The 25,797-nt window shown below is 40.2% G+C and overlaps 1 protein-coding gene across 2 annotated transcripts; it reads left to right on the top strand.

Annotated features, from left to right (window-relative positions):
* Positions 1-254: 254 nt before the first annotated feature.
* Positions 255-25,797, top strand: nyap2a (neuronal tyrosine-phosphorylated phosphoinositide-3-kinase adaptor 2a). Of its 2 annotated transcripts, XM_079480966.1 has the most exons (7): positions 255-773; positions 2,585-2,801; positions 9,387-9,694; positions 14,696-15,880; positions 19,975-20,133; positions 20,257-20,378; positions 22,287-25,797. In XM_079480966.1, the coding sequence occupies exons 2-7, from the start codon at positions 2,605-2,607 to the stop codon at positions 22,515-22,517; spliced, it is 2,202 nt and encodes a 733-aa protein (XP_079337092.1). In that variant the 5' UTR covers positions 255-773; positions 2,585-2,604; the 3' UTR covers positions 22,518-25,797. The 2 variants fall into 2 exon arrangements, with proteins under 2 accessions (XP_079337092.1, XP_079337093.1); XM_079480967.1 differs by lacking the exons at positions 255-773; positions 2,585-2,801 and adding an exon at positions 8,818-9,050.

Genomic DNA, 25,797 nt, shown 5'->3' with positions numbered 1-25,797 from the left:
AGAGCAAAAGAGAAGATCACCGGGGAGATGGAGTGAGTAAGTGGTGAGGGTTGGGGAAAGCTGGAGGGAAGGAGATCTGCGAGGCGAAGCAAGAGACTGGAGAGAGAGCAGAGAAAGAAAAAAAGACAGAATAGACGATAGAACAGATGCTACAGATGGTCTCTTTGGCTTCAACTCGTGACGCCTGAGCTGTTTGTGTGACGCGCATGGGGGTGTGTGTATGTGTGCGTGTGACGGCAGCCGCGGCAGCAGCAGGGGACGACGGATCAAAGCGATTGTGGGGCATGATGCATTTAGCAGCCTAACGTTGCTGTACGCACACCGGCTGAACGAGAAAGCTACCACGCGCAGCCCGCCCCACGCACACACATACACCACGCGTGTGTGGGGACAGCACAGATGAAGCAACGACCAAAGGGAGGTGTGGATCTTTTCAGTGCATTGTGCTGAGGGAGGGGACAGCCTTGGTGGCTGTAGAGCAGCAGGAGTGGTTGTAGGTGGGGTAGGGTCGGACCACCTCCGATGACCGTTTGGCTTTCTTCAGACATCTGGAACACCAAAGATGGAGCTCTTCTTCTATTCCCTCACCCTATGGTTCGTCACGCCAGCGTGTGTTTCCTCTGAGCTGCGTCGCTGTCGCCGGGCTTGTCTGTCAGCCGTGTGTGTGAGCCCCAGCGCATCCACAGAGGGATTTGATAACGTATGGTACTGAACATCTCACGCAGAACACACCAGGACATCAGCTGTTCTGGAGGAACAGACACACTGATACTGTAAGTATGAGTCTGCTCCTGTCATCAGAACCATATGTGTGTGTGTCCACCCAACATCCATGTCCTTTTTTTGGGTTTCTTGTTTCCATCACTTGGTTTTCCTCTTCAATCTTTCCACATGGCACAAGGCTTTGGGGTCCCAATCAGGACATCTTCTAAATTCACATTTCACATATTCATGCTCTGTGTTGGTTTTGGGAAACTCAATCCGGTTCTTCATTACAAAGCATTCAGATGAAATAAAAACATTCTGTTAAATGTCAAGGTTCAGAGGTTTGGGATTTACGTAAACAGATTACCAAATTACCAATCCTCTTCCACATCTTCATATTCATTCAATAACCATGCTATTAATTGTCATTAGTTACAAGAAAATCTATCAATTCAGAGAAAATAACTTGACACATTCCCATATAATACAATATTACACCTAGATCTGATAGGTTGTCGACGTTGCTTCACGGTTCTGTTGAACCATACATTAATTCATGGTTTGCATCTTCACATGCTGGGTTTTTTGTGCATGCTGTAACATGTTTAAGACACTTCTATGCAGCTGTGATGAATTGGCACTATTAATGCAGTGTGGGGCAAACCGTGGATTACAGGGTAATGGAACAAATACAGAAGCTAAACTCCACTCGCAGGGAAGCACTGATGTGGTGCTGTGGTTTCCCACTGACCTATTTTGCGCATGTACGTACAGCATGTGGAATATGGCATCTTGTCACTCCACCACTCCAGAGGAGACCTAGTATTAGATGTGCTATTTAAATACGTACACACAAATATGGCACAACGTAATTGTAACGTTATCCATCTCCAGCAAACACACACAGTTAAGGCAAGAGAAGAGGAATATCATGTTTCATGCTTTGGGCATTACATCACACACACACACACACACACACACGTATGCATGGAGGGGATATCACGGGTGCCAGCGAAAAGCGGAACTAATGCATCTTCAGCAAAGAATTAGGATCCCGGCTTCCTGCATTGTCAGTGCGCTAGGATACTGTTGCCTGGAAACCCACAGCTCGCTCTCCCCACATTCCCTTTAAAGAATACAGCTGTGTTTTTTGTGTGTATGTGCATTTGTTAGTGTGCAGTTGTGGGTAAGAGCCTCATTGTGCATGTACAGGTGTGTGTCTGTGTGTGTGGGGGGGAAGACATGTTAAATGTAGGAAAAGCAGATGAGGAGGAGAGGGATTCTGAGAGACGAAGGCATGAGAGGGAGAGACATAAGCTGAAATCAGACTCTATTTTAAGACATTCTGAATAATACAACAGTGAACATCAGACTGGCCACATATTCATTGAGTTTCAGAAATAAAGTCAACCAACTATGACATCTCTCTCTCTCTCTCTCTCTCTCTCTCTCTCTCTCTCTCTCTCACACCCACACACCCACACACACATACGACTGTCAATGTGGAAATTCATTATTAAACAAACTAAATGATGCTTATTTAAAAAATGCAGAAAGGTTTTTGTGAGGGTTATGGGATAGAATATACAGTTTGTACAGTATAAAAGTCATTATGAATATAGTAAGTCCCCACAATGTAAAGTAACAAACGTGTGTTTAAGTGTGTTTTATACATTAGCACACCTGCCCTTACCCTGAAGTGAATAGGATAACATATTCCCCTGACAACACATACATTTTGTGCGTGTGTGTGTGCATAATTCCCATTTGTACTTCCACAGTGAATAGTTTTTTTATAAAGAACAATCTCTCAAGAGGACGGTATGACTTTGTGTGCGAGACACTCATCTCTCTCTCTCTCTCTCTCTCTCTCTGGCAGTCTCTCAACTTTACCGAAGAATGGATCCAGGGGAGGAAGAGTGTGCACGTTTTCTGCAGTACGTGGAGGACAGGGGTCTGAGAGTGTATGATGAGCTGGTCATTCAGAACGCATCTGACATAGCCCGAGAGAGCGACCGTGTCCGCAACCACGCTCAATGGACGTACTTACAGGAGAAAAACCAGAAGAAGAGACGTCAGAAGGAGGCAATCAAATGGTATACATATGCGAACACACAAGACCACAACAAATTGAAAGATCTAAATGAAAATATTAGACATAACTATACGATAAAAGGCATCATATTCAGATTATTACAGATAAGAAAGACACATCAGAAAAACTTTACTATAAGATGCTATTTGTCAACAATAAGTTAATGCATTAACAAGCATGAACTAACAATGAACATTAGTAATACAGCATTTATTAATATTAATTCACGTTAAGTTCACCATTTACTGCACACTGATAACATTATTTAATGCACCATGAACTAACTTGAATAACTGTATTGACATGAGGTAACATTGACAAGGGTTCTTAGCTAATGCGTTTTCTACTGTTAACTAATAGCATCTTATTGTAAAGTGTTACCGACACTTCAAATCTTATTGTGGACAGAGGTGTACCATTATTTTTGATGTAATCAGCTTCTAAAGGATCAACCCTAAACTATTGGGTTTCTTCAGAAAATGTAAAATTCTCAAATTGATATCTATGTTAATATACTGTGCTCTTGGGAGGTTATGTGTGCAGAGAAAAAATAACTGGTCTTACATTTTAAAAGTAAATGAGGAAACACACATTTGAACATGACGTGTGTGTGTATGTGAAATATTTAGAGCAGACAGTACTGCCAACCTCATAAAGAAGATGTTCTGATTTATTCATCAGCGTCTGGCTTGCATGTGAATTTATGTGTATAACAGTGCATTTAGATTCTCCTTTACTGTTACTACAGACACCTTTAAGACAACAAAAGGGGAGTGATAAGAAAATGTGGGGGGTTGGGGAGATCATTAGAAAGCTAAGCTAGGATCATGAATATTAATTAGGGGATGCCCAGTAGTCATTCCTGAATGGCATAGGTATAACAGCCATAGATAACAGCTTTCCAAATGGGGCTTACTAAAATTATTTCTTCGCCCTACACCGGCCAAAATTCTTAAAACATAATGACTACGTCCCACAAAGTAAAAAGAATGTTTTTCAAAGTGACGTACGGTTTATATGATTTTATCAGAAAATAATGTAGGGTTTATAATATTTTCCAGCCTACATAACTTTGATTACATCAGCAGAGGCATTCATCTTCTTCAGAAAAATGTGTCATGATGAAGGCAACGCTATAATAACAACGATATTTATTAGCAGAGCAATTCTGAGTTCACATTGCCTTCAGCACACATTCCTCTACCCTCCCTGACTCACACTTATGCCTGTTCTTCCCTTTAAATGCTCTTTCTTGATCGGAAATTTGTCCTCTCAATGCCCTCATTTTCTTTCTCTGCTCCATTAACCCTACATCTCCTCACCCTTTTACCCTGTTATTGAACCTCAGACTCTTTCCTCTTTAGAATCTCTCTCTCTCTCTCTCTCTCTCTCTCTCTCTCTCTCTCTCACTGTTTCTTTTAGTGGTTTGAGGGTTTTTATATAGTTTAAGACACTCTTACCATGATTGGGTGTAAGTGGAGTCTTCTCTATGAAGAAAGGAGGGCACAGAGAGAGCGGTTTTGTCTTTCCTGTCAGGTGTTTTAGTGAGATTAAACAATCAGGATATCAGAATACAGATAAAAGTTCATTAATATAACTCCCACACAAACAATCCCAGACATAAACGCTGACAGTGGGAGGGGATAAGTTACACCTCCTCAGCCTGGAGGAAAAAACAGGGTCTGTCGCCATGGAGACAGAGGAGTGAGTTTCTATAGCAACAGAGGGCTTGGTCCTTGTCTCCCTCTCGTCTCTAAATTTAGATGGCTCCCCCTGAGGACACATGCATTCACACTTCCTTAAAACAAATAACAAAAGGCAGGTTTGGATGTGTCATTAGACTCTTATCTGTCTTGCACACACACAGATGCACACACGCAGATACACATGCAGAAAAGGCCATGCAAGGACACAACCAGTAGAACAAACTAAATGATCTGGATCTGATGACCTTAAATGACCTACACAGTGCCACAAATCCTATAACAAATCCTATAACAACACAGATTTGATTTAATGTATATGTGAACACACATACACATGTGCCTCTGTATAGAGAAATGTGAAGATAAGATAAAAGTTAGAGAAAAATATTTATTTTGTTATATAACATTGTTGGTCTACAAATTCTGATTGCTCAGAGAGCATCAGGTTAAGTTCCTTGAGATCAAATTGTAGATTAACACACACGCACACAACTGTGTCCAAAAGCTAGAAAGTGCTTCCTTCACTGACGGTATATGTGGGTAGACAAGTAAAATAAACAAACACCAATTATATCACAAATATATCCATCACTACCTGGGAAATCACACAATCCTGTGAGCAGTGTTGCGAAATTCAATTATTATAAGCACAGTTTTCCCTTAAATTTTGTCTTCCAAAGAGAGATTTTGAAATGATTTCGGTTCATTTTAGACTTAATGTTTTGTATAGCATGATCTGGCAACAAAGCCAAAAATCTTAAGGATTTTAAGTATAGATCATGTAACCAAAATATTTTGTGAATTTCCTACCGTAAATATCTCAAAATCGCTAACAAAAATGGCTGGAAACACACCTACAAACTTCACCCGTTGCTACCCGCTCTTTGGGATTTACCCACTGAAGTTTGGTTTCTATGTAAAGCTTCATCTAATTTCCACAACGTCCTTAGAGGTGTGAGCCAAAAGAGAGCGTTAAAACAAACATGTTTCTTAGCAACGGCCTGCTGCAGCGCCTCTAATGGTCAAATTAAAAGGAGATTTTCTCAATATTTCGAATTTTTCATTTAATTTATTAGCAGAGCAATTCTGAGTTCATGTTGACTTAAGCAGACATTCTATAGTTTTGACATGGTTGTTCCTGTCTAAAAGACTACAGACAGATATAAAGACAGGAAGTCTTAGTTAATGTAAACATGTGTTCGGATCAATAACTAGAGCATTGACATTAAGTATCATTAAAGGTCAGTATAAGGTCTTTTCAGATGCATTAGAGAGAGACAGAGTCAAAAGGAAAAAAAGTTGCAACAAAAGAAAACAAGGCAAAAGGAACACAGTTAAATGGTTAAAAAGGAAAACAAATTGACTAGATAAAGGACTGTTGGAATAAATGTTGGCAAGAGGAATGAAGGGATGAGAAGTTGATTTATTAGAGGAGGGTGGATGGGTATCAAATGGTGGATGGGCAGATACAGACGTTTATTTACAGAGCTCTGATCAATACAGACTTACATAACACACACACATACATAAACACGCTGAAATAGGGCTTCGGAGACATCCACATCTCTCCTCAATCAATGGGATTATAGGCAGATTTCAGAGAAGATTTCATTAGAAAACTGTGTGTCTTGTAATATATCCCCATAGGACAATATCTAATCAAAGCATCTACTACACACATGTGCGCATGTACACTAGTATAGCTATCTATGTCCATTAGTAGTAGAAATCCAAGCTGAGCCCTAGTAATCCCTGTTTTCATGACCTTTAACCTTTACATAGTGTACACAGCCGGCTACAATTACAAGTAACACATTGATGGTACACATGATAACACATTGAACCCCACTACACATGCGACAAACACGGCCTTATTAGTATATTCACTTAACACAATTAAATGTCTACTTGAACCTAGAATCCCCAGCTTGATTTTAAACATTACGAATTTGTCTACATAGACATCATCATGGGTGTCACAAAGGCTGTCCAAAAAGGAAGAATATCACATTACATGTTGCTTCGTTTTGGACAAAATCTAAAACTTGCAGCATCACACACATCTCAGACAAAAAAGCAATCCAAGAATGCATTGTGACAAGCTTAGTGAAAAAAATAGATGACCGATAATGAATTGTACAATTACAGAAATTATGGCATATCCATCTTGACATCTGTGGAGTGACACCATTGCGGTTAGGGCTCCTGGGGGAGCAAAGGTAGCAGAAGCTGTGGCCGCCTCTGAGAAGAGGACTGGGCTCCAGCAGGAGAGAGCTCTGCTGTGGTAGTGGAGAAGGGATAGGAAGGCTCCTGAGGGAGCGGCACTGTCTGCTGCGGCAGAGTTAGAGATGGAAGCACTGACCCTCTGGGGGTGGTGGTTGTGGCGCTACTGGCTTCGTGTTAAGAGGTGTCTGCTGCGGCAGAGGACGACAGGCCCCTGTGGGGGTTGACGCTGTGGTGATACTGGCTTTGTGTTGTTTGGTGTCTTGCTGCGTCAGAGCATGAGATGGAAGCACGGGCCTCTATGGGGGCCGTCGCTGCAGCGATACTGGCATCATGTTGGGTTGTATCTGCTGCCTCAGGGCACGAGATGGAAGCACGGGCCCCTGCAGAGGCGGTCGTTGCTGCGATATTGGCTTCTGGAGGAGAAGAATCGGCGGTGCTGGAGAGACGAAGGGGGAGCAGGCTCCAGTGGGGACAGTTGTGGAATATGGGAGCGGGCTGGCATTAGATGAATTGGGTGGCAAGGGTCCTAAGGTCTTCTTTTATGAGAGAGCGATATGAACAAAATAGCTTTTAAAAGCCTTTGATTACCAGCGACCTGGAGAGGCGTTTTTGGCTGGCTCTGGTTGCAAGAAAACTTGTGTAGTGTAAGCGCCATTGCAATTCATGTAGTCTCACAGTCCCGTAGTGTCAGCTCGGAATAAAATTTAATGGTCTGAGATGGTTGGGTAGAGTTTTGGGTCGAAGCTGGAAGTGGTGGCGAGTTCCGAGCATCTGAGGAAGCCGAAGAAGGCTAGTATGAACATGGGATCGAGCATGCTTGAAGTGTGGATTGCATGGTTGCCTTTGCAGTGGAAATACATTCAGTTAATACCTCCAGAGTGATTGGTTGTCTGGGGTCTGGGTAGGTGGGCTGGGCTGGGCTGGGCTTCTTCGAGGCCTTTGATGAGTATCGGGGTCTGAGAGCTGGCCATGGCTGGGGATGTTGAGCCGGAAATGAGTTTGTGAAAAATGGAATTCCACTTAGGTACCCTTTAAGACAGAGTGTAGCCAGCATGTGCATGATGTAAGTGAGCATGTCACCGTCACCAAAACGTCCTCAAGTATTCAATAAGATGCTGTAATCTCTTCAAATTGCTGTATGCATCTGTACTGTATGTGTCGAGCACAATTTACGTTCACAGAGTTATCATTTACGGCTGGGGTCATAAGTCCAAGATGCAGTTGTTTTCAGGTTGCGCAGACAAGAGATGAGGGAGATCTTGCGCTTAAAGCTCTTGTCAGGTATACTGTTACATTCCGCTGATTACATCCACTTAGATGTATCGGCTGCGTGAGTTATTTTGGGAAAGACATGAGGTGGACATTTTTCGGCACCACCTCGGTTCAGTTTATGAATGACAAATAGTAACAATATCAGTAATATGGCATGGAATTCAAGTCTGAGACGGACGATACAGCTGATGTACACCCAATTCGTGCAAACGAACGTTTAAACTACGAGTTAAAAGTTATAACGTATTAGCAAATATCCTTTACAGATGCCAGCATCTGTACACTCGTGTCCTGTTAGCAGCGAGCTAGCGTGCAGCAGCAATTAGATCCAGGAACGAACAAGGTAACAAGCACAAACATATAACACTCAGGTATGCGAAATAACAGAAGATAAATGTGAAAATGTTTACTTGTACAGATCAGGCCTGCGGGCCTTCAGCACTTTAAATCCATTAGAATCCCTTTTAAATACCCTACGTCCTCCCTGTACCGACAAAAACGTTCCTAGAGTTTAGTTTTCCCATTTGGTATATACAAAAAAAACTACTGTGTTAAGCAAACAAGCCGCTGTGTTTGCGTGTGCATCTTATATGAGCAGCACTGTTGCGAGACATTCGAGAGAATGGAGGTAACGTAAGGTGGCTTGACTACTTATAGGGCTGATAGGATGATTGCTGTGATTGTTAATCCAAGGCCAGCCGAGTTAATTATCTGCACGTGCTCCTCCCGAACCTTGTTAATAAAACATTGGTAAGTGTGTGTGTGCTTGTGTGTGTGTGCTACTTATAGCCAACACAAGTAAATCCCGTCTTCTCTGTAGCATGATTAGTTTTCCTCAGAGCGAGAGCCAGACAGACGCAAATGGACTGACTAGCCCCTTCTCTCTCCATCTCTCATTTTCTCCCTCTATATTTTATTGCACTTTCTCATGAACAGACAGATGAAACTAACTAGATTATTTCCGGGGATATTCGGTGCAGAAATCATCTTAAAATCCAGCCAAATTGCTTTGAATTGAATTAAGCAGAACTGACAGATTCTTGAAGGTATGAGGCAATGGATAGATGTTTGAACTGATAAAGTGAATCGGTCTTTTGTCTATAACATTCCTACGTTTACAACACTGTGTCATATTTTGATGGCTAGAGGCCACATATAAAATAAAATATTTAGCATGTATTAGAAGCCATTTAGAATTAACAGGTTTTGAACCGAATGAGGGTGGATGTATTATGAGATTCTTTAAATTTTTAAATATATTCAACAAAGTATCAAATGTAAATATATTCCAAATTCCATAGTTCTATTTCTAAAAGCTGATTGGAAGATCTGGAAGGTTCTCTTGAATTTGTAAAATATCTGACTAAAATCAATCTCTGTAGGATTGGCGAAGATGTGGCCCGTGTGACAGATGGTGGAGGTTATGCGGGCAAACACTTTCGAATGGGCTTTATGACGATGCCGGCCCCTCAGGACCGTGTTTCTCCTTCCTGTGGGCCGGGTTTCACCGTACGCTCACAGTCTTTACACTCAGTGGGCGGGGGGGACGAAGAGGGAAGCCCTACGTCCCGAAAACAGCCCCCTCCCAAACCCAGACGAGATCCCAACACCAAACTGAGCACATCCTCGGAGACCGTCAACACTGGGCTTAGCACTGGGAAGTGTGGAAAGGACACAGAGAAATGCGACGGTAAATATTTTCCTGCTCTCTTTGCCTTTTATTCTCAATTATAATAACACACACATCAAGACAGGGTCGACGTCATATAATATTATGCAAACAAATTGAAATGTTAACTGGTGGAAGAAATTATGTTTTATATTTAAATATAAATACACATACCTCTAATGTAGGCATATATTTATTTTCACACACATACGTTGAGTGCAGACGAAGATAAAAGTGCTCGATTGGACAATTTTACGCCATTTAAAATACGTTCAATGTTGCCGCACACTTTTAAAATGGACATTAATTTGGTTTTTCTAACCCCCTAACTGTACATACTGTACATCTGATAGAACTCAGCATTAATACTTTTATACTCCTAACCTCGCACTCAACATCACTTGACAACCCACTTCAGCCGTTCTTTACAGCACATTAACCCAAAAACCATCAACGAACATTTTAAAGGGACCGCTCACTGAAACACCTTGAATCTGACTTCCTTACTGAAGGAATCAAAGACATTCAATCATTCTTCTCTGCAGAGACACCATACGTTAAAATATTATAGCTTCATTTTACAGAATGCTGAAACCTCAAACATATGCCATTATATTTTGGGCACACTCAACATAAAACATTACAATTCATTCATCCTTTAACCACTGGTAAGCTTAAACTCAAACATATGCATCCTCCTTGTATAGTACAAGCCGTACTGTATAGCTGTGATAACGCGCCCTACACATTAACATCAAACAATCGGCTCTAGCTTTCAAACCATACTACAAACATAGAGTACATTTAAAGTCATATAGCCTTACATTTAAAGCCTCACTGAATACACTGAACGTGTGTGTAAAAGAGAGTTCTTCTCTGTAGTATCTGATTGTGATTCCGTCGCTCAGCTAGAGGCTCTGTGCCGTTTCTTCCAAGGGAAACCGATTTTTCCTCTAGAAGAGCCTCAAAGAGCTAAAATCTCTCTCTCGCTCTCTCTCTCTTTGGTTTCTCTGGTCCTGCAATACATTCATGTTCATGCCACATTCTTCCTGTTTTTCTTACTACTATACTTTCTTAATGTCACACAAATGATCATTTTCATTGTAAGCCACACCCATTTGCTCTTACAGCATATTTGTTCTTTCATTTCGTTAGTATTATGTGAAATTCTCTCTCAAGCCCATCCCATCTGTTTTACGTCTTACCACAGAGCACTGTTAGGGTAGCATGCTAAACAGATGATGTCTTATGGTACTATCATGGTATTTTGATATAAATTGTATTATTGACATTTAGATGAAGAGTTTATTCCCAAAATGAGATTTTTTATTGTGCATTCCTATTAATATCAATCAAACAACAGTTGGTTTGTTTTGAATTAATCCACAATAACTAAAAAAATACAGGTAACTGACACAATAAAAACATGATAACATAATAAAAAAACATGATAAAACTGATCTCCTCTTGGAAACAAACTCTTCAGATCTTATTCAACATAAAATTATGAACATCCATCACAGAAGATGATGAATATTTCATAAGCTTTTAATTCAAAAAGAGGTCGAGAAATAATTTCTATTCGACACAATCCTTTTCCTTTTAAGCTCACGAAACACATTCATTCATAATAAAACCCAGTTTTCATTGCTATGTGGCTTAATCCTGTAGATACAAAATCACAAACAGCATGATAAAGACAACCCATCCCTAATGAATGAACATGGTAAAAAAACTAAGGAATTACCATGGTACTCCATGGAATATTTCCTTCTAAATCTGATTCCTATAACCTTTGTGATGGCTTGTGTCATCATGTACGACTTGACTTACTGTAAAAGTGAGCCAGTTGTTCTATGTAAAGCTCTGATGGGTTACTCGCGAGACACCAGCTCGCAAACATGCAAGAGAGAAAAGAGAAAGAGAGTTTTGTGACATACATGCAGAACCTAAATAAATCATGATCAGCGTTCCTATAACAGCATCATATTAAACCTAATGACACGTGGGATGTGGCACCCCATACGGCGCTGTGCTGTATATCTCACTGGCAGGGACTATTTCAGCTGTACTTTTAATTTAGAACAAAATCGATATAAATGCATTGTTTACACATACGCATATACAGATTAACATCTATAGCACATTAGTAGTGAAATGGGACACTAGATCTAGTTTATAATTACTCTAGATATTATCTAATGGACTAGATATGAGATGAGAACATTTGCCACATTCACTAATCGGAAAAACATCCCAACCCTGTTTCAAAAAGAGAGTGAGGGAAAGAGAGATGAGAAAGAGAGAGAGCGAGAGCAAGAGAGGAGGTACATTATGCACCTGCTGCCCTCTGGAACATAGTGCCCTATATTTCCCTGTGTCACAGCCATCAAATTACAACACAAACACAAAACAAACTCACAAACTCACAAACACACACAAATGCATTAACTTACTATCCTCATGCATATGCACATACAATTGTTACATTCAGGGTATATACTGGAAGCATGGAGCTAAATTGATGACTTTTTAAGACCTTTTTTAAGACTCTTTCCGTTCATTTTAAGACCTCATCGCTACTTTTTTGTTTTAATGGGTTACATTGGCGACACTTTAACTTACATTTACTCTATACTGATTGTAAGATAGCACAACTAAACAGTCTTAGTTTGTGATAACTCCATATTAATGCAACATAATTCAGAAGGGTGGGATGGAAACACAAGGGAATTGTACGTCTCACAGTTATTCCCAGAGACGGCCCTCAGCCATGGTTCCAACTCTTTATCCTCCAAACATTTGCACAAATCTTGCATTTCCCCATTAGACAACGATGTAGTCAACAACCGGGTGTAAATGGACCTCCCTCTATTCGCCTACCTACGCAATGATTTAATTCAGGCAAACTTTAGCATATGACCTCAAATATGAAAAGACGATACAAAATGTAATACCTTGGAAAATGGCGTTTAAGACTTTTTAATACTTTTTGAGGGCCTTCGTTTTCCTAAATTGATAAATCAACGTTTAATGCTTTTTAAGACCCCACGTACACCCTGATATTATTTCGGGAAAATTGGCTGTAAAGGCTAACCCCAAATTGAGCCCAACTTCTTTTAACAACAGTCATCACCACAACATAAATCTGAATCTGTTTATCTGTTTGTCTGACATAAAAACCTGCAGTATACAAAAAGAAAACATCATTAGCTCAACATACAAACAATGAAAGTCAATAGAAAGTCCCAAACATATTAAAAAATGAACGTGTGTGCATGTAAAACTGCTGAGAGAATGTAATCCACCCTGTCCTCGTTCTGTCACTCGGGTGAGTCTTTCTCTTTTACTGAATGATATGTGAAATGATTTTGTCATTCGCTGACTTTTCATCTGTGTATCCACCACACAGCTGATATAAACCCCTGTCATGTCCTGTACATGTCCTAAACACACAAAGCACTGCAGGACATCTCTTGACAATGACGTAACTATAGCCTCTGTCAGCCTTACAGAAGATTAAACAACTTGCATGCATTTGGGAATCACACATGAACTACTGCAGGATGAATTGGGTCAGTCCAGCTAAGGTGATGTTTATAGAAATGACACAAGGGTGAAAGGTAAAATGCAAGCGTTTTGACTGAGAATAATATTTAGAATGAAATTCATTCATGAAGTTAAAATGACCTAGTTTTTATCTTCAGTGTAGTTTCTTAAGTTCGCCTCCGCTGCATGTGTGGAAAGTTGCCAGCTTGTGTATAAGATTCGGCTGCAATTCAAATAGAAATCTCGGTGGTGTAAAAAACATCTTCAAATAACAGCCTCTTTGAGAAGGAAAACCAAAAATAAATGTTGCACACAAAAAGCAAAAGTGTCCATCAGTTGAACCGTACGGAAACGTATTTGGAGGCGTAGTTATTTTTGAACACTGCTCTACAGAACATGGATGCCATGGTTGTTCTTTCTTTAAAGTGGCATAGGCATCATTTGTGTCAAACTGTGAGAAATCAAAGCTTAATATCTCTCCATTACTGCTGTACACACACACACACACACACACACACACACACAGAGTACGGTTTGCTTGCCTCATTTCTCGGCACAACTGTGTATAATTAATCCCGTCTCAAGCAGACTGTAAAACTCTATTCTCACTAAAAAGTCCTCAGAGAAACATATTAACCACATAATATGCTTCATAACCACAAGCAGCCAGGATTAGTTACTGTACTGAGGTCAGCACTGGGAGAGATGAGAGCAGAAAGAGTAAAACGTGAAGCTTCAAAGGCAATCGTGTCCACACTGGAACAGTAATGGGACCAGTTCAGCTCCATGTGGCTTTGTGGGATTACTGTGACTTTAAAAGTTTATACAAGCTGACTTGGCTGTCTTTCTCAGGGTTATTTATATAGCAATACTGTACATGTCAAGCCTACGGTGACACTCTAATGTTACAGTATATAATATATATACATGCTTACTATACAGAATGTGAGAGGAACCTGATGTTCCCAATTTATATTGGTTAGCTTCAATGAAACAGACTTAGCAAAGACATTTGTGATTGCATATGGATTATTAAAATGAATACTGATATGATATATAGTTAACTTTTCAACTATTTGAAAATGTTTGAATGTAAATCTTTAAATGTTACTAAAGGGAAACCTAATAAAACGTCTAAGACATGACAAAATTCCACTTTAAAAACAGAGATTTGTCCCTTTAAGCTTCCCATATATAAGTGTACTTTTATTTTAATAAAGAATTAAATATTATTGGGAAAAACTACTGGATTGGACATCAGCATAAAAAAGATGACATCATCAGGTTCATTTCATAAAGAGTGCAGCTCTCTTAGGCTATTAAGTTTACGGAAAGAAATCTGTTTGTACATTTAAGATGTATATGTAAAACAAAATCAATCCATAATAAAGAAACACAACGGCTTGCACTTAAGTATTGCTAGATACTACAAATGTAAATAATACATTTTAACATCTGTTCTCTTTCCTACAGCATCTAAATCCCGCCCTTGCAGTGAGGAGTACCGTCGCATGCCTCCGCCCAAACCCAAACGTAACCCCAACACACAGCTCAGCACATCCTTTGACGATTCTTACATCCAAAACCACAGAAGCAGGGCCAAGTCTGCCTCTCTGCCTCGACGGCAGAAAAAGAAATCAGCATCTCAAAATCAAAGCCCAGCCCCGGCTAGCGACGAAGAGGCGGAGCCTGTTTATATAGAAATGGTGGGCAACATTTTACGAGACTTTGGTCGAATGGACGGAGCTAATGGCGACGAGGACGACGATCAAGGTGAAAGCGTATATGAGGAAATGAACTACCCCCTCTACGATGACGTAGCTTCATCCTTGGACCACGCCCAATCGCGCTGGGACCAGTGCCCAACTCCTTTGGTGCCAGAAGTAGAACTTACACGCCCCACCACCCCGCACGGTTCTCTCTGTGACATTCCCGCTCCTTTCCCAAATCTGCTCTCCCATCGACCACCTCTACTGATATTCCCACCCGCTCCTGCCCAGTGTTCCCCCAACTCTGACGAATCCCCTCTCACTCCACTAGATGTCACTAAACTGCCTATGCTAGACAACACTGGATATGGCAAGCCTGGATCATCTCCGACTAGTGCTGACCCTGGACAGCAGCTGGACACACAGCAGGTGTCTGCTAAACACCACCATCACCACCACCACCATCATCATAAAAAGTCAGCTGAGACTAAGGAGCAACAGACGATCACAGCATCAGGCCGGTCGTCTGCACCACCCCTGCCATCTGGCCTGTACAAAAGTGGGGGTTCGTCGGCAGCGCACGGTTACCCACGGAGCCACTCCGCATGCCCGTCACCCGTTAGCATGGGCCGCGCGTTAACTCCGCTTACCTTGAAACGACCCCCACCGTATGATGCTCTCATGACCGGCACGATTCCTCGCAGTGCGTCTGGCGTCCCGCCTGGGTCACGTGAAAGCGGGCGACTCTCCAACTCCTCCAGCGTGCATGGGGGTTCCATGCAAAATGTTTCCACGGCATCGTGTTCTGGAGGGTCCAGCTCAGGGTCAGGGGGTCGAGGCTGTCGTACGCCGACCAGTCCGTTGGATGAGCTTAGCAACCTGTTCACCTCTGGACGAAACATGCTAAAGAAAGGTTCTGGAGGACGCAAAAGCAAAGAGACAGCAGATGGTAAGTGTTCAAAACTTTATAAACGTTTCAGATAAATACATGAGGAACTTTAAAGGGAAAGTTCACCCAAAAATGAAAATTATTTAATCATTTACCCTCATTCAAGTCTGTACGCCTTTCTTTCTTCAGTAGAACACAAAAGAAGATATTTTGAAAGATGTTGGCAACCAAATAACATTGGCTCCCATTGATCTCAATTGTATGGACACAAAACCCCTTAGACATTTCTCAAAATATCTTCTTTTAGGAAAGAAAGTCACACTGGCTTTAAATGACATGAAGGTAAAACATTTTATTTGGGTGAACTATCCCTTTGATTGAACCAGTTTAATAGCAGATTTAATATTCATGCTGGTCTAAACCGGCACCACAAAAGCCAACAAATTTAGCAGTTCACTTGAAAAGCATCAAATTCTGACTGTGAGATCAAGTGATTGGTAGCCCTCTTAGTAACAACTTCAATGTGCAAAGCTTGATTGGGTTTCAAGAGCGTGTAATGGTCTTGAGAGCTGTAGCTTTGACATTTTATGCTATGACAAGTGTAGTGTTGTCTTTCGTGTAATCGTTATTCAAATAATTGTATCATTCAATTTATTCCGACGTACTTTGGATTAATGAATCAAGGCTATCATTTTCATAGAAACCCTCCACAAACATGTAGACACTACACTAATCCATATTTGATCAAAAGTGAAACCTTAATGTAATGAGACATATACATACAGTACGCATTTTATTATCTTAATAAACACTGAAGCACCTTAACCAATCAATCAAGTTTTATAGATGCCCAGTAAAGCCGAGACATTACGCACACGAATACTCACACAGACACCCCTGTCAGTATGTCTTCCACGGATCTGGGATTTCGGCGTCATGCCTGATGGAGTGTGGAGGTGTGTGAGATTAACTCACTGTGTGTGTGTGTGTGTGTGTGTGTGTGTGTGTGCCTGACAGACAGAATGAGGCAGAGAGATATTAAAGACTCTGTCACAGTGATACCAAACATACAGAGCTGGTATATAGTGCTTTTGTGGTTAGAGTTGTTTCAAACTAGAGAAGTTTCCGTTTGGACAGAATAATGTATACATTTATACCAGGTTTGGGTAGAAAATCTTTTACAAATTTACAATAATATTAAATATATTTCCTGTTTCCTGTTCCTGACTTAAGCTAAATTGTTTAAATGAGTTGTTCCTTTAAGTGCATGTCAAACTATGAATAAGGGTTCAGTGGGACAACCATCAATTATCATTGAAAACAGTATAGGCCTATGATGACAATACATTATAGTGTGACGGCAAAAATTTAGAAAAATATCTAACAATAACAATAAATGTCTCTGATGCTATTTTATATTATACATATGAAACATAATATATTATTTTCTACTTTTTTGCTGTCACACCGTTGGAAACACGTACAGTTTGTCAACTACCCATATGCTGTATACATTATATAACATGTATATACTATAAATGTTATATATACAAGACAAATGCATATACTATATATCGTTTACCAAAATGAATATATCAGTGCATCTCTATTACTTTACCCAACTCAAATCAGACTAAATCTGATTTTGGATTAGTTCATTTTATATTACTAAAACAGAAAGTGCACAGCCCAAATCTTACATGAATGCCATATTTCCGAGCAGGACTGACTAATGTTAAGCCGCACTACCTTTTACGTTTTTTACGTTTTGTTCTGAGCTCACACTGTTCTGAAGACTGATCCTGGTTCAGATTATGTTAACAGTACAATACAGCATGGACCAGCTCAGAGCCAGAAAAGCACATTAAATATACGAGTTTGAATGTGTGTACTCTCAAGTTCCAACCAACAATGAATCGAGCCATGTGTATCAAGATGATAGTTCATGGCATATTTTAAGTCTTCATTAGCATAAACTATAATGATCTCAAATGTAATATATTTCCTTATCATTATAGGTTTGCCTTACATTAGCATCATTCTGAGAAACGGTATTGCTTGTATGGTGCCTTGCTATGATAAAGGGACCCGGTCTGATCAACACAAATCATAGTGGCAGATCAATAGAGCGTGAGTGGAAAAGCATCCTAAAAAAGCCTCAGGATCTTCAAAACATGAGCCACGAAACACTGTACGCTCAGTGAACTGCTTTCAGTGCTGTTATATTTTGAGTCTGACGCGAGGAGTAACATAACGTCCGTTACTCCTGTTGATGTTTATTTTAACACAGACAGGAGCAACAATCCTAACTTTCTTGTATACGGAGCTTTAACAATCACAAAGGCTTTCAATTCAAAAGTTTCCTGAATGACATCGCTGTTTTCTATTCCTCCCAAAGCTGACTTATGGCATTTCTGTTTTCTGTCATTTCCATACCTCCCTGATGACATCACTGTTTTTCTTTACTTACAAAGCTCGCTTGTGACACTACTGTTGGCTCTCCAATATATTTACCGTGACCGTTTTTCATATTCTTATTCTTCATTGCATCTTAAATATACCTTTCTAGAACAACAGGGCAATAAACCCGAAACTGGAAAATGTTTAGCTTTTTCCTGATGTCCCTTTTAGTCCTTTTAGTTAGTTGGTGTGTGTAAGTTGGCTAGGATGTGCGCATTACATCTAAGTGCCAAATGGTATTTGGCATGGGATTTCGTTCTAAGTGGATCAGCAGAACAGTTTTCTAAGTTGGCTGTTAGGAGCCATGTTCAACAACCTGACCCCATGCACACAGGCAAGACAAAATTACTGCCAATGCACACACCTACATAACTTTTTTCCTCTAATGGATATTTACAGACTGACTGCTGAATGTATAAGCAGGCTACATTCAGGCATCAAATGTGTGCATGTTAAAAAGCAAATATGATCCATTTGTTGCTCTGCTAGTTTAAGCGCTTAACGCTAATGACAAAGGACGCTAATTAAATGTCGACTAATGGAGCAGGACACCACAGGCTAATGGAATTTCAACACAGACAAACTAAGTGTGTGTTACAGAGAGATAAAGAACGAAAAGTAAGGTTTGGTACTGGTTAGCTAATGCAGAAACAGAACGCAATGCATCGTGAACTGAAATGAACTAATGATGTGGTTTCAGTCAGTACACATACACACACAAACCGTTGACAGACGATGATGTCACCTTCAATTCCTGTGCCCATAAGTGTCGGACAGCGTAGCTAACCACACGTCTACATGGACGATACGGACGCGTGTTCAGTTTCTCTTGCCAGCTGAAATAATTGAAAAGCTTTCATCTGTTAGTAAAGCAATTTCCCTAATGTCTTCAGAGCCAATGAAAGACATGATGAATGTGACTGCTAATGGATCCCCCATAAGGAGGGAGGGAGAGAAAGAGAGAAAGATTAAGAAAGATGGATTGACTGAATGAATGATGGAAGGGGGTAAAACAAAACAAAAAGATATTAGGTGTAAGAACGTGTTCGGTGTAAGAACGTGAAATAAAATGCATAGATGGTTTAACGTTCATTTTTTATATTTATCCAGAACTAATAAAGTCGACTTTTTGGCAACAAGCTACTTTTTAATTGGCTAGCTCAGCTGCTGTTTGGAACAGAGGCATGCTGTAGGCCGGCGATTCCACACCAAAATGTCAATTTGTATGTATAGTGACCACCTGTGGTCAAACATTTGTACTGCAGTATGCAACTGATCACTAAAACACTTATGGTAGTGCAAAATCATTCTTAAACTCTGAAACTAATGTGTGCAAATCCCAGTGCCAAAAGATTGAGGTTAAAGTGATAGTTCACCCAAAAATGTAAATGAGTTCATCATTTACTCATCCTCATGTCATTTCAAACCTTTATGACTTTCTTTCCTCCGCAGAACAAAAAAGAAGATATTTTGAAGAATTTTGTTAACCGGCAACTATTCACTTGCACAGTAAATGGGTGCCGGCACTACTCGATTACCATCTTTCTTCAAAATGTGTTTCTTTTGTGTTCTGCAGAAGTAAGAAAGTCATGACAAGTTCAAGTCAACTTGGAAATGACAAGAGGGTGAATTATTGATGACAGAAATTCAATTTTGGGTGACCCCCAATGATGATTTCTTAACTTCTCTTCCAGGTGAAAGTAAAAGCAGAAGTGACAGCAAAGAAAGAGCTCTTCATAGTTCTTCTCCAAAATCACAAGATTGGGAAACGCCCACAGGACAATCGCCCACACCCACCACCACGCCCAATCGGTTTGGGCGCTCTTCGGTCAGTCCGACCACTATGCTTGGGGGTAGGTCTTTAGGTGAACACTATAAATATAAAAAGATAATCAGATTAAATCTTATACTTCTTACCGAATGTCTAACATGACAGAAATTTCGGATATTGAATTCACATATTTTCTCCTTTGTAGAAACAAAAGGCGGGTGTAAACTGGGTCGCTCTGCTTCCACATCCGGAGTCCCCTCCCCTGTGGGGACGCCTCAAAGACACGCCCCTGACCCCTCCGCCCATCAGGGCGGGAGCCCGTGCCAGGTACAAACCCCTTATTCCTCAGAATGAGCAAGAAATCGCATGCGTGTGGAGTTCAACTCCTCTCTCCGTGTCTGTCACTTTCAATCTACCCAGCAATACCTTTCAACTTCATGTCTTTGACCTCTGACCTCACGGCTGTGTGTATATCCGATTTTGTCTGCTGCTTTTCCATTGGCACCGCTGCTACTGCTGTTCCTGTCTGTTAAGTCCGGTTTGGTTCAGTGTTCATTGCCTGTCTCTTTATATGCGTATGTGTGTGTTTGGTTCAGAGCACGGCTGCTTTCCCATCATGCTCTGAAGAGGCTCTCAGACACAGAGTTTATGCCGAAAGAGACACGATTTGGGATTTATACATCAGGCGGTTTTAGCACTTTAGAGAAGATTTAACAGAATTAAACTGGTATTAGATTGAGAACCTTCTCAGAGCAGCTGTGGACAACCTTCCTCTCAACCGGCAACATGTCAGTCTGTCTTTTTTGTCACAATGTTTCTGACAGTGTTTGGGTTCCACAGGCATCAAACTGTGTCAGTGATGCCATGAAACAAAAAATCGTCAGGTCCTAAAACCAAACTGATCACAATCTTTCGGCATTAAATTCCACTATGCCACATATGCTTGCATTAGAAAACAAAACAATAAATTGACATATTTCTCAATGTAGTGCCACTGGTAACAAGATAAAAACAATACAGTTTCTATCAAACGTATACACTGTTTAATGTTTGTAATGCGTTTTTGAATGAGTTTTTAGAGCTATTGTATAATGTACAGAAATCCTGTAATAGTATTGCCGTTACCATATTGACATCACACAAACATCACAATTAAAGGAACAGTTCATCCAAAAATGAAAATAGTAGGAAAATTGCTTTATAAATGTCTTTCTTCTGTTGAACGCAGAAGAAGATATTTTGAAGAATGTAGGAAAGCAAACACTTCTGGGGCACTATTTACTACCTACCATTGTAAGTTTTCCTACTGTGGTAGTCAGTGGTGACCTAGAACTGTTTGGTTGCAAGCATTCTTCCAAATATCTTTATCTGTGTTCATCAGAACAAAGTAATCAATACAGATTTGGAACGACTCGAGGGTGAGTAAATGATGACAGACTTTTATTTTTCTGTGAACTGTCCCTTTAAGAAGAGTAACTGAGAATCCACACTTCGTGTATTGTATATAATTGTGGCCCTTTAAAACTAATTACACTTACACATTGAATAGCAATACTGTTTCCAGAATAAATAACAGATTTATAATAATGCAGACAATATACAAAATAGTAACAGTATCTTTCCTATCACTCCTAGGTATCTGTGTTTGATTGTTAGTGAGTGTAATGTAACTAACCCAAATAAACCAAAACCGCGGGATTAACTAACCCAAACAAAGCAAAACACTAAATAAAACCTTGTTAAATTACATGTTCTGCATTTCCTCGTCCACTGTAGTCCTTGTGTGTCTGCCGCTTCCTTTCCTAAAAGCACAAATGTATATGTGTGTGTGCATGTCTGAAATATTGTGTTCATGCGTCTAGGTCTGAGACTTGTGTTGTGTGTAAATGAATAAGTCTGAAAGATGGTGTGTTTGCAAGTTAAGAATGACCTGAACTGCAATACATAATACAATTGTTCTTGATAAAAATAAAAAACAAATGCCACGTAGGAAAAAACATTGGCATGCTTTAAAGGGAAATGAATATGATGAATGTCATCATCATTTACTCATTCATTTCAACCATGAGAACTGTAGAATGTCCAAGCTACTTTTTTCAATGAAATGAATGTGAGTAAATAATGTATTTTTAAGGAAAATTGTTCATTTTAGGTGGCCTGTCCGTTTACTACTTAGTGTTAGAATACCAATTAAAACATTCTCTTACCCTCCTTACCCCCTTGCCATCCCATTAGATGCCCCCAATGCCATGGGCATGTGGGGACAGCACCATGATGGAGATGATAGAGAAGAAACGACACCTGTGCAAAGAGATAAAAGCCAGGCAGAGACCTTCAAACAAAGCTCTGTGCAAGCAGGACAGCATGCCCATCCTCCCTAGCTGGAAGAAGACCTACGGGGGAAAGAAATACGGTCCCCCGCCGTATTCTACCCAAACCACTGTATTCTGGGACACTGCTATTTAATGGGTGACCAGCAGTGTGCGGCTCAGACACGCCTACTGGGGGGACGTATACAAACACAGATCGACAGCTAGCAGAAACAAAAAAATATGTGAAGGATTATCAAAACTCCCTGGTTTCCTATCGTTGTTTATATTTGATATTTTTGTATTGAAAATGACTGTCTTAAATATGGTTACTATAATTAGCGGTTTTATAAAGAGGAGCTCTCCAAATGATAAAAAAACAGTCTGAAAATTGTACACTTTTACCCTATGAGATATTTGTCCTCTTTGAAATGGTATTTCTATTTATTTTCTATCTTTTTTGGGGGCTTTTCTATATTTGGCACTCATCTGTGTGTCTGGGGAAATCAACTATAATGTGTGGTGAAATACGTGCAGTGACTCCTTCGAGAACATCATTGTTTTTATGCCTATGCATTTGGTTATTCGGCATGGATGGCGTTTTTTTGTTTGTTTGTTTCATGGATGGTATTTTTTCATACGGAGAGTTTATTTGAAAATAATATATATTTTTGTGTCTGTACGTTAAATGCCAGATTGTGGGGTTTCGGGCTGTTGTTCCTATGATTTCTGGATTGGACTTGAAGGGAATGGTTGTGAGTTTGTTAGTCGGACTGGAATGTGAGATTATCCGTCCGTTTTTATAGGTGGTTGGTCAGTTCAACTGTGAGCCTTGAAAACTCACAAGCTCACACTTTTGATAGCTGCTCTATGACCTAACATTTGGTGCTGTCCTTTCTTGAATGTTCAACTTTTAACAGCTATATGACAGTCACACACCTGTACCTGTAAAAAACCTGAGGTGCTAGGGCAGTTAGCACATACTAAATTACAGTTACGGTTACCTGATCAGGGAATGGATGATGACATATGCTGGCAGAGTGACAGGCCGAGGCACCAAGCTGTGACCGGGGTGAGAGGTTTCGTCCGTCGCAGTGGCTTTCATAAATCTGACCGTACAACACGTCAGATAAACGTCTAATGCAGACTGCATCCTTGTTTGAATCGCTATGCAGACATACTGTCACTTTTCGCTCTCGTAGATCATTGCGACAAGAGGCAAGGGCAGGCTTGAGGCAATATCGTTTGAAAAAGCTTTCTGGGGGGAAGACACAAAGGCTCACCACAGCTTGTTATTAGAGGATCAGCATCAAGGACATACCCATAGCTCTTTCACAATTTATCACGGCCGCCAGTATAATCGAACACACTGTATTTAAGAACTGCGAAAGAGAAACATATGGAGTTATTAGAAGCACTTAACCTAGCAATAGAGCTTTTTTGTATATATGGCTTGAACCGATGCTTGCTAAGCTGGACGCATTCGTTTAATTACAAATGGTTTGAGATGGAGTGGATTTGCATCGCCCTTTCAAGTGGACAAAAACATTCAAGTTTTTGCTCAATAATAATATAGAGTAGCCAATGAGCAGTGATCAGGTGTTGGTGCCACATAGCCATTGGCTGTCTTTGCAGTCGGCCATTTGAAGGACCAATGATGATTTTTGTCTGCCAATGAATAGTGGTGACATACACGTCCAGTGTACGGTGATGGCCATGGAGACACTGTGCTCTCTTGTTCTTTGCACTGCTATGGGCAGGACTGTGATGTCATGCTAAAGCTCTAATTGATCTGCTCAGGTGAGGAAAAGCCAAACCCCTAAAGATGGGACTGGAGGTGTGAAGCCCCTCCCCTTACTTTCATCACATTCCAGATAACACATTTGCTCATCCAACATGCACTCATAACAGCTTGAATTCACCTTAAACTATGTACGATTGCACATAAAATGCAGGCACTTTTTACCAGATTGCATAAACACACAAAATACACAGACACTAACATACATGCACAAAGCTGGCATCCAAGTTAAAAGCATTGCCTTGGAGACCTGAGTTCACTGTGACTTTAAAGAGACTTTTGGGAGGGGCTTAAAGATCAGAGATGTCTTAAAGGTTTACAAGTGCAAGGTTAATCCAACAACTAGCATCACTATCAAAAGTCACAAAAAGGAAAACAATGTGTTTAAAAGTTAAAAAAAGCACAGCGGTAACATTTATTTACCAGTAGAGGGCAGCAGCAGTGTAGTGGACTTCACATGCACTGCATCCAAATTCGCATACATACTCTGTGCACTAAAAAGTATTACTTTACTTTACTTTCAAGTATGTAAAACGAATATAAACGTACCCGTAACAGCATGTCATACCATGTCAAACTCACCCCTGTCTCTTGTTTGTGTTTGCATGTCAGCGGTAGAATAAAAAACTCAAACGTCATTATTATGTAACTTTTAGATGTAAACATTAAAAAAACAACACCTAAAAAAAGTACAACGTCACCTGAAAAACTTGAAAGAGAACTTGTCACATAGAAACAGAAGTCCATCATGGATCTTTTAGTAAATATAACCGTCTATGTAAAATATTCAGGTTTCAAGGGAATTTTGAGATAACACATTTTTATCGCGGCTATAAGACAGTCGATCTGAAACAATTACAACTGAAGTTCTCATTTAGAGGCGGAGTTAAAACCAGGCATACATCACTCAACACAGTGAATTCCTGAGGTCAAAACCTAAAATTAAGCCGGACAGGTTCTAGAGCACTTGTGAGTTCTTTAATGCATTCTAATGTGAATTGATGTGAAATGTGAAATGGTCTAGAATACGGGTTTTTGTGGCATGTGTTGAGAACGCTTTTGGAGTTTGTTCTTTTACCCTATCAGTTCAAAACCACCATGAGTGTCACAGACAAAATGAAAGGTCCACTTACTGTACCAGTTCCTCCGGAGTAGTTAGCAGTAAATTTGCAGTGCACCTATATTTTTCACAAACAAAGGATCTTCTGATGTACACAATGTTCCGTTTGCCTAGATGTTGGAGAAAAAAGCACACAATGAATCGATGTATACTATATTTAATAAAGCAAATATAAATTGTTTAGTAACTTAAAAGCGAAAAGTGGTTGACACATAGCAGTAAAATGACAGACTCCTCATTCACACACTCTTTCTCTCATTGCAGTTTGGGGTTTTGCAGTATGTAAATATATCAGTGGACGTCTGTTGCCCTATGGGAGTGTGACATAAGCACAGTGGTTTCCAAGTGTGTGTGTGTGCGTGTGTCTTTTGCACTCAGAAGTGTTGGAGTCTACCTTTTCTAGTATTTTTATTTAAGGATGTTAAAAAAGAGTACAAGCTAAAAGAGTATGCTTATGTAACACTGTCTTTCTTTTAAATTATTTACAGACAGAAATAAAGACATATGTTTTTGCAT

This window comes from Barbatula barbatula, assembly GCF_947034865.1.
Source record: "Barbatula barbatula genome assembly, chromosome: 19".
Classification (NCBI taxonomy): domain Eukaryota; kingdom Metazoa; phylum Chordata; class Actinopteri; order Cypriniformes; family Nemacheilidae; genus Barbatula; species Barbatula barbatula.
This window is presented reverse-complemented; position numbering and strand designations above follow the sequence as displayed.

What these genes read in the sequence shown, in the direction of transcription:
- nyap2a (XM_079480966.1), top strand. Translation starts at nt 2,605, where the DNA reads ATGGATCCAGGGGAGGAAGAGTGTGCACGTTTTCTGCAGTACGTGGAG. An exon ending in GGACACAGAGAAATGCGACG is followed by an intron (nt 9,695 to 14,695) that starts GTAAATATTTTC and finishes TCTTTCCTACAG; the next exon opens with CATCTAAATCCCGCCCTTGC. An exon ending in AGGGCGGGAGCCCGTGCCAG is followed by an intron (nt 20,379 to 22,286) that starts GTACAAACCCCT and finishes CCATCCCATTAG; the next exon opens with ATGCCCCCAATGCCATGGGC.